Source organism: Colobus angolensis, unplaced genomic scaffold (genome assembly GCF_000951035.1).
Source record: "Colobus angolensis palliatus isolate OR3802 unplaced genomic scaffold, Cang.pa_1.0 Scaffold90, whole genome shotgun sequence".
NCBI lineage: Eukaryota > Metazoa > Chordata > Mammalia > Primates > Cercopithecidae > Colobus > Colobus angolensis.
Genome location: NW_012122932.1, coordinates 281,089 through 298,080, shown reverse-complemented (window position 1 = coordinate 298,080; position 16,992 = coordinate 281,089). Strand labels below are relative to the sequence as shown.

Below are 16,992 nucleotides of genomic sequence, written 5' to 3'. Positions count from 1 at the left end.
CCCCGAGGCAGCACACCTAGCCTTTTTCTTTCTTTTTTTTTTTTAGACAAAGTCTTGCTCTGTCATTCAAGCTGGAGTGCAGTGGCACAAGCATATCTCACTGTAACCTTAAACTCCCGAGCTCAAGCAGTCCTTCTTCCTTGGCCTTCTGAGTAGCTGGGACTACAGGCATGTGCCACCATGCCTGGCTAATTTGTTTTTTCTTAGAGACAGGGTCTTGTTATGTTGCCCAGGCTGGTCTCAAACTCCTGGCTTCAAGTAATCCTTCTGCCTTGGCCTCTCAAAGCTCTTAAGATTATAAGACATGAGCCATCACTCCCGGCCTCATTTTATCTTTTAATTTTTTAAAAATTTTTTTGAGGTGGCGTCTTGCTCTCTTGCCTAGGCTGGAGTGCAGTGGCATGATCTCGGCTCACGGCAACCTCTGCCTCCCGGGTTCAATGATTCTCCTGCCTCAGCCTCCCCAGTAGCTGGGATTACAGGCGCGTGCCACCACACCCAGCTAATTTTTAATTTTTATTTTTAATAGAGATGGGGTTTTGCCACGTTGGCCAATCTGGTCTCAAATTCAGATGATCCACCTGCCCCCAAAGTGCTGGGATTGTAGGTGTGAGCCACTGCCCCTGGCCATAATCTTTTTTTTTTTTTTTTTTAATTTGGAGACAAAGTCTGTGGTGTCAGATAGAGTGAGCCTCTGTCACCCAGGCTGGAGTGCAGTTGTGTGATCTCAGCTCACTGCAGCCTCTGTCTCCTGGGCTGAGGTGATCCTCCCACCTCAGCCTTCTGAGTAGCTGGGACTATAGGTGCACACCACCACACCCAGCTAATTTTTCTATTTTTAGTAGAAATGGGGTCTTGTTATGTTGCTGAGGCTGGTCTCAACTCCTGGGCTCAAGTGATCTGCCCACCCTGGCCTCCCAAAGTGCTGGGATTATAAGCATGGGCCACTGCGCCCAGCCTTTTAAAAATTTCTTTTGTAGAAAAGAAATTTCGCTGTCTTACCCAGGCTAGTCTTGAACTCCTGGGCTCAAGTAATCCTCCCACCTTTGCCTCCCAAACTGTTGGGATTACAGGTTTGAGCTACCATGGCTGGCCTTAATCTTCTCAATATCCTTTAAGGTTAACAACTTTTAAAATTTCTCTTTTACAGCTGAGGAAAATGAGGCACAGAGAGGCTAAGTAGCCAGTTCAAGGTGTTACATCACTGGGAATTGACTGGGCCTGGGCTTGTTTTTAGGACTTTCTGATTCAAAAGTATGTTTTCCTTGCTTATTAAGCTATGTTCTAATGGATATATATGTATTTTTTTGATACGGAGTTTTGCTCTTGTTGCCCAGGCTGGAGCACAATGGTGTGATCTTGGCTCACCATAACCTCTGATTCCTGGATTCAAGCGATTCTCCTGCCTCACCCTCCCCTGTAGCTGGGATTACAGGCATGTGCCACCACACCTGGCTAATTTTGTATTTTTAGTAGAGACGGAGTTTCTCCACGTTAGGCTGGTCTCGAACTCCCAACCTCAGGTGATCCACTTGCCTTGACCTCTCAAAATGCTAGGATTACACGTGTGAGCCACCAGGCCCCAGCCTATGTTTTGTTTTGTTTTTCAAGAGGAAAAGAAATGGCTGTAATACAGTCTCTGGTGTTATACTTTAAGCTATACTTTGAAGCTTCTATTTGCTTCTGGAGGTTTGGTTAACTTTAAGGTAATTTAAAATAATTAAAAGTGAACTGAAAAAGCTGCTTTGTTTAGTGAAAGAGAATTAACTATAGGTGTACGCAGTAACACTGAAGAAAGTAATATAATGTCAAGTGAAGAAGGCAAATTGCAGAAATCTATATGAAGTATGCCGTTTTTTTGTATAAAACTCACCAGTGAGCAAAACTAAATGATAAATTGTTTAAGGGTGCTGGCAAGTGTGCAAACTATTCAAAAACAAGGGAATGATAAAAGCTAATTTCAGAATATTGGTTTCTCTTGTGGGACGGTAGAGAGGAAACAGGTAGTTTCAGTGGGTTCATAAGTCAGATGGTATGTTTACAAGTGTTCATTTCATTATGCTTCATAACATAGTATGTATGTTAGATATTCTTCATAAGAAAAAAGAATACAGGCCAGGCATGGTGGCTCATGAGCTCATGCTCATGGTGGTTCTTATACTGAGAACCCCGTCTTTACCAAAACAACTAAAAAATTTAAAAAAATTTAAGAAGCTTTAAAGGATGCTTTTAAAGTGAATCTGTCACATATCATGTAATATTGAGGATGTTTAATATTACCTGAGGGACTTTGAATTACTTTATATATATCTCGTATCTAGTGAAAACAAATCTCATTTATTCAGTAAAACATTAAATAGCCTAGGTTCATAGGGTATTAAATAATTTTTTTTTTTTTAGTTTATTATTATTAGTATTATTATTATTTTGAGATGGAGTCTCACTTTTGCCCAGGCTGGAGTGCAGTGGCATCATCTCAGCTCACTGCAACCTCTGCCTCTCAGGTTCAGGCGATTCTTGATTCTCATGCCTCAACCACTAGAGTAGCTGGGATTATCAGCGCATGCCACCATGCCCACCTAGTTTTTGTATTTTTAGTAGAGACAGGGTTTCACCATGTTGCCCAGGCTGGTCTCGAACTCCTGGCCTCAAGCAGTCTGCCAGCCTTGGCGTCCCAAAGTGTTGGGATTACAGGTGTGAGCCACCTCGCCTGACCTAGTATATTATCTTTACTCAAGTATTTTAGTTTAAATTAAACCTCTAGTATTTGTTACAAGGCTATTTAATTCTTAATAGCAACCTATAAATGTCTTATTCTTTGTAAATCTAAAGTAATTTTCAATTTTAGAGAGTTTTACATTTCTGGATTTATAAATTTACTTTTAAATATTTTTTAAATAATTAAACTTAAAAAATATTAAGCACTTCTTTCACCCCACTTCCTTATTGTAAAAGGAACTTAACATTTATTCTTCTATACTTTCTTTTTTATATTGTTGTTTTGCAGCAAGGGCAAGTATTTTGTAACCTTCCCATATCCATATATGAATGGACGCCTTCATTTGGGACACACGTTTTCTTTATCCAAATGTGAGGTAATGTTTCCCTATGTTTGCTATGATGGGGAGCAAGGTTTTTAACGAATATTGTTTTGAGGAAAATGGCATCTATAGAATTTATTATTTCCTGTTAAAAGAACTTAAAATTCCTTAAAGCATAATTTTTATATTTAAGTTTTATTTATTTATTTATTTATTTATTTAGAGACGGAGTCTCGGTCTGTCGCCCGGGCTGGAGTGCGGTGGCCCCATCTCAGCTCGCTGCAAGCTCCGCCTCCCGGGTTTACGCCATTCTCCTGCCTCAGCCTACCGAGTAGCTGGGACTACAGGCGCCCGCCACCCCGCCTGGCTAGTTTTTTGTATTTTTTAGTAGAGACGGGGTTTCACCGGGTTAGCCAGGATGGTCTCGATCTCCTGACCTCGTGATCCGCCTGTCTCGGCCTCCCAAAGTGCTGGGATTACAGGCTTGAGCCACTGCGCCCGGCCTATTTATTTTTTGAGATGGAGTCTTGCTCTGTCGCCAGGCTGGAGTGCAGTGGCCTGATCTCAGCTCACTGCAACCTCTGCCTCCTGGGCCTCTCGAGTAGCTGGGACTACAGGCATGCGCCACTATGCCCAGCTAATTTTTGTATTTTTAGTAGACACAGGATTTCACCATATTGGCCAGGATGGCCTCAAACTCTTGACCTTGTGATGCACCAGCCTCAGCCTCTGAAAGTGCTGGGATTACAGGCATGAGCCACTGCGCCCGGCCCATTTAAGTAATTTAACTTTTATATTTAATTTTCATGTGCCGTGTATGTATGTGTGCAAAGGTCTGGGCATGTATGCATATTCAAAAGTAATTCCTAGTTTGGTGAGTTTTGGAATGCCTAAAATCTAACTGGGGTTCCAAAGGAGGATGTAAAGAAGAAAACTAAACTAATTTTTTTGTGTGAAAAGTTCACATTTTGTATTTGGCATTTACATTTGCAATTTAAATTTGATTTTATTTCTGTAGTTTGCTGTAGGGTACCAGCGATTGAAAGGAAAATGTTGTCTGTTTCCCTTTGGCCTGCACTGTACTGGAATGCCTATTAAGGTAAGATTGCTAATAAGATTGGTTTCTACTCTTTTTAGTTTGGATCTAATAGTAATACCCAATTCAAGAGCTTAAAATAGGATTTTCAAGTATTGCTGCATTAAACTATGAAATGAGTTGAATTTATTATAGTGAAAATTTATTTAAAAATAACATTTGAAGAAGTGCTTAAATAAAGGGCATCCATTATGGTCTAAGTGATCACTAAGTGATTTTAATGTCTTTTGGTTGCCTTGTATATTTATGTCTGTATTACAATTAGGTAATAACTGATTCTATTTTAGTGAAAGGAAAAATGTACAGCCATTGTGCACTTGTGACATATGTAAGATGCCGGCATAAAGTAATAAACGGTTGTATTGTATTTTGATCATTTTTGCAAATATCTTCATTTGTGTTAAGTTTGTATTAGAAATAATTCTCAATGAAGAATAGGAAAGAAAAGTAGAGTTGAAAGGATTCCCTTATATAATAGGATTAGGAAATTTAAATCCTGTTTCTTTGTATTCTCCAACATTTTATTTTATTTTACTTTATTTATTTATTTTTTGAAACGGAGTTTTGCTTTTGTCGTCCAGGCTGCAGTGCAATGGTGTGATCTTGGCTCACTGCAAACTCCTTCTCCCAGGTTCAAGTGATTCTTCTGCCTCAACCTCCCGAGTAGCTGGGATTACAGGCACCCGCTACCACGCCTGGCTAATTTTTATATTTTTAGTAGAGATGAGGTTTCACCGTGTTGGCTAGGCTGGTCTGGAACTCCTGACTTCAGTTGATCCACCCACCTCGGCCTTCTGAAGTATTGGGATTACAAGCATGAGCCACCATGCCTGGCCTTCTCCAACCTTTTATTTTAAAGAACATCAGTCCTACAGAAAAGGTGGAATGGTAGTACAATGAACACCCTCCACCGTTCACCTGTAGTTACAAAGTATTAACGTTTGCCATATTTGTTTTAGTTCTGTCTCTCAGCACACATGCTTGCATGCGTGCTTCTCTCTCTCTTTTTCTTCTTTTTTTAAATAAAAAAAATTTTTTTTTTGAGTTGGAGTCTTGCTCTGTCACCCAGGCTGGAGTGCACTGTTGTACTTTTAGTACAGACGGGGTTTTCCCATGTTGGCCAGACTGGTTTCAAACTCCTGACCTCAGGTAATCCACCCACCTTGGCCTCCCAAAGTGCTGGGATTATAGGTGTGTGCCACCACACCTGGCCCTTCTCCCCCTTCTCTCTCTTTTTCTGTGAACTTTTTGAAAGAAAGTTGCAGACATCATGACATGTCGTTGCTAAATACTTCAGCATGTATTCTGAGAATAAGGGCATTCTTCTACATTATCAGAGTCCTGTTATCCCCTCCAAGAAATTCAACATTGATATTATATTACCATCTTCATCTAATCTGTAGTCAAATTTCTGTAGACTCAAAATGGCCTTCCCTTCTGTTTTTCCCTTTTTTTTTTTTTTTTTAAGACAGAGTCTCACTCTGTCCCCAGGCTGGAGTGCTGTGGCCGGATCTCAGCTCACTGCAAGCTCCACCTCCCGGGTTCACACCATTCTCCTGCCTCAGCCTCCCGGGTAGCTGGGACTACAGGCGCCGCCACCTCGCCCGGCTAGTTTTTTGTAGTTTTGAGTAGAGACGGGGTTTCACCATGTTAGCCAGGGTGGTCTCGATCTCCTGACCTCGTGATCCGCCCGTCTCGGCCTCCCAAAGTGCTGGGATTACAGGCTTGAGCCACCGCGCCCGGCCCTTGTTTTTCCCTTTTTTTTTGTTTTGGGATGGATTCTTGCTCTGTTACTGAGTCTGGAGTGCAGTGGTGCGGAGTGCGATCTTGGCTCACCTCTGCCTCCCAGGTTCATGTGATTCTCTTGCCTCAGCCTCCTGAATATCTGGGATTACAGGTGCCTGCTGCCACGCCTGGCTAATTTTTCGTAGTTTTAGTGGAAATAGGGTTTCACCATATTGGGCAGGCTGCTCTCGAACTCCTGGCCTCAAGTGATCCGCCTGCCTTGGCTTCCCAGAGTGCTGGGATTACAGGCATGAGCCACCATGCTCTGCTGTTTTTCACTTTTTATTTTGTGGAGCACACATTGCATCTTGTTATCCATTCTTTTCACTATTTTGTAGTTTTCGTGATATTGATGTTTTTGAAGTCTAAGCTAGTTATTTTGTAGAATGTCCCATGATACGAGTTTTCTGACTGTTTTTTCATGATTAGGGTTGGGCTAAATATTTTGACAAGAATACTTCATTGTTGAGGTATAAACTTCCCGTTGTATCACCTTAAAAGCATATAAAATGGCAATTTGTCCCATTTTAGTGAAATTAAGTTAATCCTGCCAGGTTTCCTCATTCTAAAGGTGACTTTTCCTCCTATAAAATTAAAAAGTAAGGCTAGGCACGGTGGCTCACGCCTGTAATCCCAGCATTCGGGAGGCTGAGGTGGGAGGATCACATGAGGTCAGGAGTTTGAAACCAGCCTGGCCAACGTGGTGAAACCCCATCTCTACTAAAAGTAAAAAAATTAGCCAGGCGTGGTGGCATGCACCTGTAATTCCAGCTACTTTGGAGGCTGTGGGAGGAGAATTGCTTGAACCTGGGAGGTAGGGGTTGCAGTGAGCCCAAACTGTGCCATTGCACTCCAGTCTGGGCAACAAGAGTAAAATTCCATCTCAAAAAAAAAGAAAGAAATTAAAAAGTAATCTATAGGATAACACTTTGAGAGCCTCTGAATGTCCTGTTACTCAATAACCCAGTGGTTTTAGCATCCTTTAAACATCCTTGCCTGTTTTTATTATTGTATTAGTGGTTGAAATTCTTCTAGATAGAAGAGACTTTTCCATTTAAAAATTTTTTACTTCTGTATTTCTTATTTTTCTCATAACTTTAACAGCGTTTACTTGGTGTCATCTTTGTTTTTGACAGTGGACTCATTGTGGTATAATTGATAAGAGCTAGAGTGGAAAGTCCAGGGTTAAGTCTGTAACTTTGCTAGCTGTATATATAACCTTAAGGTAAATCACTTCATCTCTGTTTTCTGACTTAAAGCCTATCCTATCTACTTGGTAGGCTTGTGATGATAACTAATAGAGTATATGTGACAGTAATCTTTAAATTGAGAAACAATGTTATTAATGTTATCCAAAATGATAACACATTATGTTTCCTATATCTTTATACATCTAATATATACAGTATATAATATACTATATTGAATATTCTGGGTGTTGAATAAATGTTTGTGAGTAAATGAGGTAAAATACTAATTTATAAAAAAAATACTAATTTATAAATTAGTGAATTTTGAGGTACATGATTTATACCTTTATTTATTTATTTTGAGACATGGGGCTCATTCTTGCTTTATCGCCCAGGCTAGAGTGCAGTGGTGTAATCTCGGCTCACTGCACCCTCTGCCTCCTGGGTTTAAGTGATCCTCTCACCTCAATCTCCTGAGTAGCTGGGATTACAGGCATGTGCTACCATGCCCAGCTAATTTTTATATTTAGTAGAGACATCATGTTGGCCAGGCTGGTCTCGAACTCCTGACAAGTGATCTGCTTGCCTCAGCCTCCCAAAGTGCTGGGATTATAGGTATGAGCCACTGCTCCCAGCCTTCGTTTCGGTTTTCTGTAGTGGAGCCACATATATATCAAGGTATTGCAAAAAATTTCAGAATCAATTTTAGTTGGCAATAAAACAATAAAGAACTGAAATTGTGTCTACCTTGAATTTTGAACTTTATTATCTCTAATGTTTGTTGTAGGCATGTGCTGATAAGTTGAAAAGAGAAATAGAGCTGTATGGTTGCCCCCCGGATTTTCCAGATGAAGAAGAGGAAGAGGAAGAAACAAATGTTAAAACAGAAGATATAATAATTAAGGATAAAGCTAAAGGAAAAAAGGTTTGATAGTGGTTGATATTTATGTTGGTTGAAGTTTTATATTTTTCTGATTTATATGTGCATTCCCAGTACTAGCACAGTGCCCAACACATAAAATGTACTAGATAATTTTTTTAAAGTATCAAAGCAAACAATTATCTTTCTGACTTCCTATTGCCTTTTTCCTCTTTTTTGAAGTAATTTTAGATATACAGAAGAACTGCAAGATAGTATAGAGATGTTACATCTTACATAACTATGATACTATTTTTCAAATTAAGGAATTAACATCAGTACAGTAGTATTTTTTAGACTTTTTGGATTTTACCAGTGTTTTCACTAATGTCCTTTTCTCTTCCAATGTCCAATCCAGGATCCCACATTGCAGTTAGTTGTTATGTGTCCTTACTATGTTTCCTTAATCTTTTCTTTCATTTTCTTCCATGACCTTTATACTTTTAATGAATACTGGTCAGATAATTATAGATTATGCCTCAGTTTGAGTTTGTTCAATGCTTTCTCATCGTTAGATTGAGGTTATTGATTTGGAGGAAGACTATTAGAGAGGTAATTTGTCCTTCTCAAACATTAGGGACTATATGATACTGATATGTCTTATTATTGGTGATGTTAACATTGATCTTTGGTTAAGATGGTGTCTGCCAGGTTTTTCTCCTGTAAAGATTTCATTTTTGTTTTTATAATTAATATATATTTTGGGAGAAATCTTTTGAGGCCATGGAAATAATACTGTGTTTCTTTTTAAATATTTGCTCATTAATTTTAGCATTCATCAGTGGATCTTGCCTACAACAGTTATTACTGTAGTCTTCTAATCGTGATTTTCCATTTCCCTCATTCTTTTTACATTTATTATCTATAATTCTTCTGAAAGGAAGAGCTGTCTTTTCTCCCCCACTTACTTATTCTGTCCTTTCTATGTAATATGGATTCATGGATATTTACTTTATTCTTTAGGTTATTAATACCATTGAGCTTTTTGTTTTTTAAGAGATGGAGTCTCACTATGTTGCTGGCCTTCAGCTCCGGAGCTCAAGCTGTCTTCTCACCTCAGTCTCCTGAGTAGCTGGAACTATATAGGCTTGTACCACTGTGCCTGGCTATTGGTTTGTTTTTTTTTGTGTGTGTGTGTGTGTATGTGTGTGTGTGGTTGTTAACAACACCAAAATTGGTTGTCAGATTGTTCTTTTTTATTGGAATAAAGCTAGAGTAAATAAATTGTTTTAGCTTTGGCCATTGGGAGTTTTTTTAGCTTGGCTCCTGTGTCCGTTAGACATTCCCTCATCTTCCTTTGTTCAAAGCACTTTTTTACTTTATGGTGTCACAAGCTGTTCCAGGCTTATCTTTTATTTTCCACGATTCAACCAAGGAATCAACCGCTTCTCCAAGGTTTCTTTTATTGAAGAATGGTATTCAGAAACTAAGGTCTGAATGCTGGGTGTGCTCATTACCTGGGGTATCACTGCTTCTAGGCACTCTCAGTGGAAAGAGCAAGGAAATATATTTATGTCTGCTAAGCCATGCATACACATCTGTTTTTATTTCTTTATCTATTTGAATGTTTATTTAAAAAGTAAGTTCATATTGATACCCCTGGCTCCGTTTTAGCACCATGGGTGTCATTCTAGCATTTTCCCTTGGTTTATTTGTGACTTCTTACTACAACAGTGAGACACTTGGCTCTCATTACCTATAGTATATTTATTTGTTCAATCCTAGACTACTAGTAAAGTAGTTTCATAATTGCCAGCCTATACCCCTGGGAGAAATAGTTTTACTGACTAAAGTACAGTGTTTGTGTGTAATTCTTTTTGTCTTTAGAATCTAATCACACTGTTTTCCAAAACTGCCTAGATCAACTCCTTTCTTCCCTTCCCCTTGAGCGTGGTTATATAATATATTTGTAATGCAGTTAGATAGATTTGTCACAGTCTGCATTCCTCCTTAGGTTCCTCCAACATCCTGGTTAAAAAATTTACATACCATAAAATTTACTTTTTTTTTGTTTTTTTCAAGACATAGTCTTGCTCTGTGACCCAGGCTGGAGTACAGTGGCACAGTCTTGGCTCACTGCAACCTCTGCCTCCTGGGTTCAAGCAATTCTCATGTTTTAGTCTCCCAAATAGCTGGGATTACAGGCGTGTGCCACCACGCCCAGCTAATTTTTGTATTATTATTGTTGTTGTTGTTGTTGTTGTTTGAGATGGAGTCTCTCTCTGTCACCTCGGCTGGAGTACAGAGGCACAGTCTCAGCTCACTGAAACCTCCGCCTCTCGGTTCAAGCGATTCTCCTGCTTCAGCAGAGTGGCTGGGATTACAGGCGCTCACCACCATGCCCGGCTAATTTTCGTATTTTTAGTAGAGACAGGGTTTCACCACATTGGCCAGGCTGGTCTCCAAGACCTGACCTCGTGATCTGCCCACCTCGGCCTCCCAAAGTGCTGGGATTACAGGTGTGAGCTACTGTGCCTGGTCCAAAATTTCCTGTTTGTGGTGTATAATTCTGTAGATTTGAAAATGCCTGCAGTCATGTTTCTACCAGCACAGTGTCATATAGAGCAAGTCTGGCAGCCCCAGCATTTTCTTATGCTGCCTTATTATAGTGTTACAGTTTAACCAAATTTCCTACCTTCAACTTCTGGCATTTGGTTGTCTTTTTGATATTCATAATTTTTGGAAAAGGAGGAAAGTCTTGTGAGTAGCCTCTTTTTTTTTTTGAGACGGAGTCTCGCTCTGTCGCCCAGGCTGGAGTGCAGTGGCGTGATCTCGGCTCACTGCAAGCTCCGCCTCCTGGGTTCACACCATTCTCCTGCCTCAGTCCCCCGAGTAGCTGGGACTTCAGGCACCCGCCACCACGTCCGGGTAATTTTTTGTATTTTTAGTAGAGACAGGGTTTCACCGTATTAGCCAGGATGGTCTCGATCTTCTGACCTTGTGATCCGTCCTCCTCGGCCTCCCAAAGTGCTGGGATTACAGGCGTGAGCTACCGTGCCCAGCCTGTGAGTAGCCTCTGTATAGGTAAATAAGGTAAATGTGGTATGAGGATAAAAGAAACAAGGTTTGGTACTGAGATCTTACCTTCATGATGGGTAGTTTTTTATGTTGCCCTCCATTTAGTTGGTGCCAGTTTCTTGACTGATATCTTGGCTATACAGTTTGACAGACTAAGTAGTACAACTAATTCCTGCAGTGTTCTGCTGTATCAGCATTATTTTAGAATGTAAAAAATTTACCAAATGGGATTATTTACTTAAAATTACTGTGGTCCTAGATGTTAGGCAATTTTTGGTTTTTCCTTTTTTTTTTTTTTTTTTTTAATATCTTGGGTCATTGGAGTGTTGGTTATTCTTTGATCGAGTTTATTTTTCTCCATTATTTTCAGAGTAAAGCTGCTGCTAAAGCTGGATCTTCTAAATACCAGTGGGGCATTATGAAATCCCTTGGTCTGTCTGATACAGAGATAGTAAATTTTTCTGAAGCAGAACATTGGCTTGATTATTTCCCGCCACTGGCTATTCAGGATTTAAAGAGAATGGGTTTGAAGGTATGTCTATAAAGAAATACGAGGAAAGCATTTACAAGTATGTGCTTTTTTATTGTGCTTTTGCTTTATCGTGCTTTCCAGGAACTGATTTTTTTTTACCAATTGAGGATTTGTGGCAACCCTGTGTTGAACAAGTCTAGTGGCACCATTTTTCCAACAGTATTTGCTTGCTTCATGTCACATTTTGGCAATTATTTTAGTATTTCAAACTTTATTATCTGTTATGGTGATCTATATTCAGTGATCTTTGATGTTATTATTCTATTTTTTTTGGGTTGCCACGCACTATACCCATATAAGATGGCAAACTTAATTGGTAAATGTTTGTATTCTGACTGCTGCACTGACTGGCTTGTTTCCTTCTTTCTCTCCCTTGGTTTCTCTGTTTTCTTTTTTTTTTTTCTTTTTTTTGAGGCAGAGTGTGGCTCTGTTGCCCAGGCTGGAGTGCAGTGGCGTGATCTCGCCTCACTGCAAGCTCTGCCTCCCGGGTTCACGCCATTCTCCTGCCTCAGCCTCCCGAGTAGCTGGGGCTACAGGCACCCACCACCACGCCCGGCTAATTTTTTGTATTTTTAGTAGAGATGGGGTTTTACTGTGTTAGCCAAGATGGTCTCGATCTCCTGACCTCACGATCCTCCCACCTTGGCCTCCCAAAGTGCTCGGATTACAGGCGTGAGCCACCGCGCCCGGCCGGGTTTCCTTGTTTTCTAATAAACAACAATCTTGAAATGAAGCCAGTTATTAACTTTATAATGGCCTCTATGTGAAAGGGAGAGTCGCATGTCTCTCACTTTAAGTAAAAAGCAAGAAATCATTAAGCTTAGTGGGGAAGGCATGTTGAAAGGCAAGACAGGCTAAAAGCTAGGCCTCTTGACCAAGTCAGCCACGTTGTGAATGCAAGGAAAAGTTTTTTTGTTTTTGTTTTTTGAGATGGAGTCTCACTCTGTCACCCAGGCTGTAGTGCAGTGGCGTGATCTCGGCTCACTGCAACCTCTGCCTCCTGGGTTTAAGCTATTCTTCTGCCTCAGCCTCTCTAGTAGCTGGGATTACAGCCATCTGCCAACATGCCTGGCTAAGTTTTGTATTTTTAGTAGAGACAGGGTTTCACCATGTTGGCCAGGCGGGTGTCAAACTCCTGACCTCAAGTGGTCCGCCTGCCTTGGCCTCCCAAAGTGCTGGAATTACAGGTGTGAACCACCATGCCTGGCCCACTCCCAATTTTGAAAGTTCTATTATGAGTAAAATGCTATCAAACAGCATCACATGCTACAGAGAAATCTTTTGTGAAAGGAAGAGTCAAGGGATGTGGCAAACTTCATTGTTGTGTTAGTTTAAGAAATTGCCATAGCCATCACAACCTTCAATAGCCACTTCTTTGATCAGTCAGCAGCTGTCAACATTGAGGTAAGACTCTCCACCAGCACAAAGATTACAACTCACTGAAGGCTCAGATGATTATTAGCATTTTATAGCAATGAGGTTTTTTTTTTTTTGAGATGGAGTCTCGCTCTGTCCCCCAGGCTGGAGTGCAGTGGTCGGATCTCAACTCACTGCAAGCTCCGCCTCCCAGGTTTACACCATTCTCCTGCCTCAGCCTCCCGAGTAGCTGGGACTACAGGCACCCACCACCTCACCCGGCTAGTTTTTTGTATTTTTTAATAGAGACGGTGTTTCACTGTGTTAGCCAGGATGGTCTCGATCTCCTGACCTCATGATCCGCCCGTCTCGGCCTCCCAAAGTGCTGGGATTACATGCTTAAGCCACCGCGCCCGGCCTAGCAATGAGGTATTTTAAAATTGAGGTATATACATTGTCTTTTAAAATATAAGTTTATTGCACACTTAATATAATTCAATATAGTATAAATATAACATATATGCCTTGGGAAATAAAAAAATTTGTGTGACTTGTTTTGTTGTGTTGGTTTATAACCAAAGCCACAGTATCTCCCAGATATGTCTGTATATTTGTGTGATTATATGAGATTTGGACCAACTCTTAATTTTAGAATAATATATTTCCCCTGTATGCCACTAAAGAATTAGTACTGTTATTGTTCGACTAGAACCTAACATTGCTTATGGGTCTAATTTGCTTATGGGTAATTTGTTGGATACTTTACTGTTTGTTGAATTGGAATGTATATTGACATATTAACAAGTAGTAGAAAGGAGCTTTATTCAAAGAATATGAAGAAGCCCAAGTTTAACTTGAATATTTAGGAATACATAAAGGTAGGATTAAATGTTTCTTCTTAATTTATTATAGCTTCTGTATGTTTGTTAATATGTAAATGTATATGCTTAAAAACATACTTTAATTAAGTAAATTAAGGTAATTGTGATATACTTTTAATAGTGGAACTTGGAAAATATTTTTTTAGTAGTTGATCTGATTCTAAGTTAGAAGAGTAAATAATTGATTCATAGGAATTCTTACTCAAGCAAAATTTGTGTATTTCTCAATAATTGCCTTTTAACATTTTCCTTTTATAGGTAGACTGGCGTCGTTCCTTCATCACCACTGATGTTAATCCTTACTATGATTCATTTGTCAGATGGCAATTTTTAACATTAAGAGAAAGAAACAAAATTAAATTTGGGAAGCGGTAAGTTTGTTGTACTTGAGCATAATAAAGCAAAAATCAGTTGGGCATGGAGGTTCATGCGTATAATCCCAGTGCTTTGGGAAACTGAGGTGAGGGGATTGCTTGAGACCAGGAGTTTGAGAGCAGTCTGGGCAACAAAACAAGACCACATCTTTCTCTGTATAAAAAAATTTAGCCAGGCATGGTGGCATGCACCTGTAGTGCTAGCTGCTTGGGAGGATGGGGCAGGAGGATTGCTTACGTGAATAAATAAACACCTTGTAGCCTTCTTTTTTCATTATCTTTCTGCTTTGAAAATACTTCATTTCTATTCTTTTGTATCCTTTGTTTTCCTTTTTTCCTTACCAGTGTCTTAATTTCTCTGGGCTGCTTCATGTTTATGACAGATATGACCAGGGAGAATGGGAGTGTGGACTTTTATTATCTTACTAAAGATTCTGTTCAGTATTCCCTACCAAGAAGAAAAGTAATCATTTTATTTGTGTTTTATTTTATATTTTGTTCTATAAATTAAGATTCTTCCTTGATTATGTAGATTAATCAAGGAAAATAACTTAAGAAATGAAAATAAGTTACCTTCCTTGATTAGTCTACATAATCAACTTCCTTGATAGTTTCATTTGTTAAGTCAATTTATGTTTTAAATCTTTTGTTCAGTACCACAAAGCCAAGATCAGTGTGTATTTTCCAGTGGTATTACCTTTGACGAAGGTAGAAAGCTTTCATTAAATAAGTAGGTTGACAGTGGAACTACCATAAGAATACACATAATAGATACAGATATCTACCCAGAAATTTTAGTTACAAGACATGTAAGAAATTAGGTGCAACATAGGCAAATATGTTAGGATAAAATGTGAATAGTATAATAGTATTTGTCATTTTTTGTTCATTTTTTAGGTATACCATTTATTCTCCAAAAGATGGACAGCCTTGCATGGATCATGATAGACAAACTGGAGAGGTGATTATTTGTGAAACAGAGTAGCTATTATAGTAATCCTTAATATGACCACAGAGTTTAAGAAATAGAAACCTAAAAATAACTTCTTTGCAGTGCTGAGGGATATTGTCCTGATACTCTGGTGGGTGTGAAGAGGAGATAGGATATCAATACAGCTACCTGTATTGTGTGTAGTACCTAGCTACCCTAAGAGTCATCTGAGGACAGCTGCATCAGTTTGTTACAGGAATGCACATTGTTGAGCCTTACCCCGAAATTGCTGAATCAAAAGTTCTGGGGGTGGGGCCCAGGAATATCTTTTTACGAGCTCTCAATGTGATTTATATGCATGCTAATGTTGTGAAGCACCATCTGGAAAATAAACAGCTCTAAAAAGAAAGCACAGGGAAAGGTAATGAGATATGTGACTAAGATTTGGTGTACACAGATTCCATTTATGTTTGCTTTGATCATGTGCCTTCTTACTTATTTCCAAAGTACTTTTAGCCATGCCTAGAAGTTCATTCTATGTTCTTGTAGAACACATTATTAACATTATTCTCTGAAATACTTGAGTAAATCAAGAGTAAGTGATTTGGCTAAATCCATGGCACAGTAACAATCAATGACAATGCCAGCATCTGAACTTATGATTCCCTATGATTGTGTCATTCTTTATTACCATCTTTGAACATATTTTCAAAATCAGCCTTCAATTTTGATGTAACTTATCTAAGTGAGAGTTGATTAAAATTTTAAAAGATTTGAGAGACTTAAGAAGACCCAGTAAAGTTTTAATATAGCCAGTGGCAGCAATATCCTAGATTTCAGTAATCCTTTGTAGACTTTTCAAAGCATTTTTCATCCTTCTCTTATGTGTTCCTCAGGACAGTCCTATCTGCGACACAACATCCTTATTTTACCAATGAGGAAAGAAAGGCTTAGAGACTCTGATTGTGACTACCTTGGGTTCACCCATTAGTAAGGGAGCACACTAAGTTTAGAACACACATTATCTCTGACTTCTGGTCCAGTATCTTTCTTTGATGACTACTATGTGGGACATGCCCTGGGATGGAATTAGTGTTGATTGTGTCTTCTCACCTTCATTTTGGCAAACACTGTTTTGAGTGATTACCCCAAATCTCTCCTAACATACTGGACTTCTCTGTGTGGGTATGGTTAGCACACCACTGGCAGTCTCTTCTCTGGAAAAAAAAATTAGTAATACAAGAACCCATTTTAGGGATTTGAATCAGATCTCTCACGTAGATTAGCAGGTTTAAGGCAAGTCTTTTTTTTCCTTCAAATTTTTGTATTGTTTATTTGCTTAGGGTGTTGGACCTCAGGAATATACTTTACTCAAATTGAAGGTGCTTGAGCCATACCCATCTAAATTAAGGTAGGTTTGCCAGAGGAATTGCTTCATCATTTCTGAACCATCAGATAGTTGTTACAGAGTTGACAAAATGTTTTTACATCAATATTTGTTTTTTTCTTAGTGGCCTGAAAGGTAAAAATATTTTCTTGGTGGCTGCTACTCTCAGACCTGAGACCATGTTTGGGCAGACAAATTGTTGGGTTCGTCCTGATATGAAGTACATTGGATTTGAGACGGTGAATGGTGATATATTCATCTGTACCCAAAGAGCAGCCAGGAATATGTCATACCAGGGCTTTACCAAAGACAATGGCGTGGTGCCTGTTGTTAAGGAATTAATGGGGGAGGTAAGTTGGATAGTAGATTTTTTATTTTAATGCATAAATTTCAGGGAAAATTTCAACAATGAATATTGAGAAAAGAGCATTACAACCTTAAAAAATGAGGTGTAGCCGGGCACGGTGGCTCAAGCCTGTAAT

General features: G+C 39.3%; 1 protein-coding gene across 4 annotated transcripts in view; it reads left to right on the top strand.

The window, feature by feature from the left end:
- Positions 1–16,992, top strand: part of LARS (leucyl-tRNA synthetase) — a 69,563-nt gene that overhangs the window by 7,204 nt on the left and 45,367 nt on the right. For 2 of the 4 annotated variants that reach the window (XM_011931472.1, XM_011931475.1), the window contains 8 exons: positions 3,008–3,095; positions 4,060–4,140; positions 7,900–8,037; positions 11,420–11,581; positions 14,077–14,189; positions 15,090–15,153; positions 16,467–16,534; positions 16,635–16,860. In XM_011931472.1, coding sequence (XP_011786862.1) covers positions 3,008–3,095; positions 4,060–4,140; positions 7,900–8,037; positions 11,420–11,581; positions 14,077–14,189; positions 15,090–15,153; positions 16,467–16,534; positions 16,635–16,860 — 940 coding nt within the window. The remainder of the gene's footprint in view (positions 1–3,007; positions 3,096–4,059; positions 4,141–7,899; positions 8,038–11,419; positions 11,582–14,076; positions 14,190–15,089; positions 15,154–16,466; positions 16,535–16,634; positions 16,861–16,992) is intronic. The other 2 variants (XM_011931474.1, XM_011931473.1) reach the window with 2 other exon arrangements.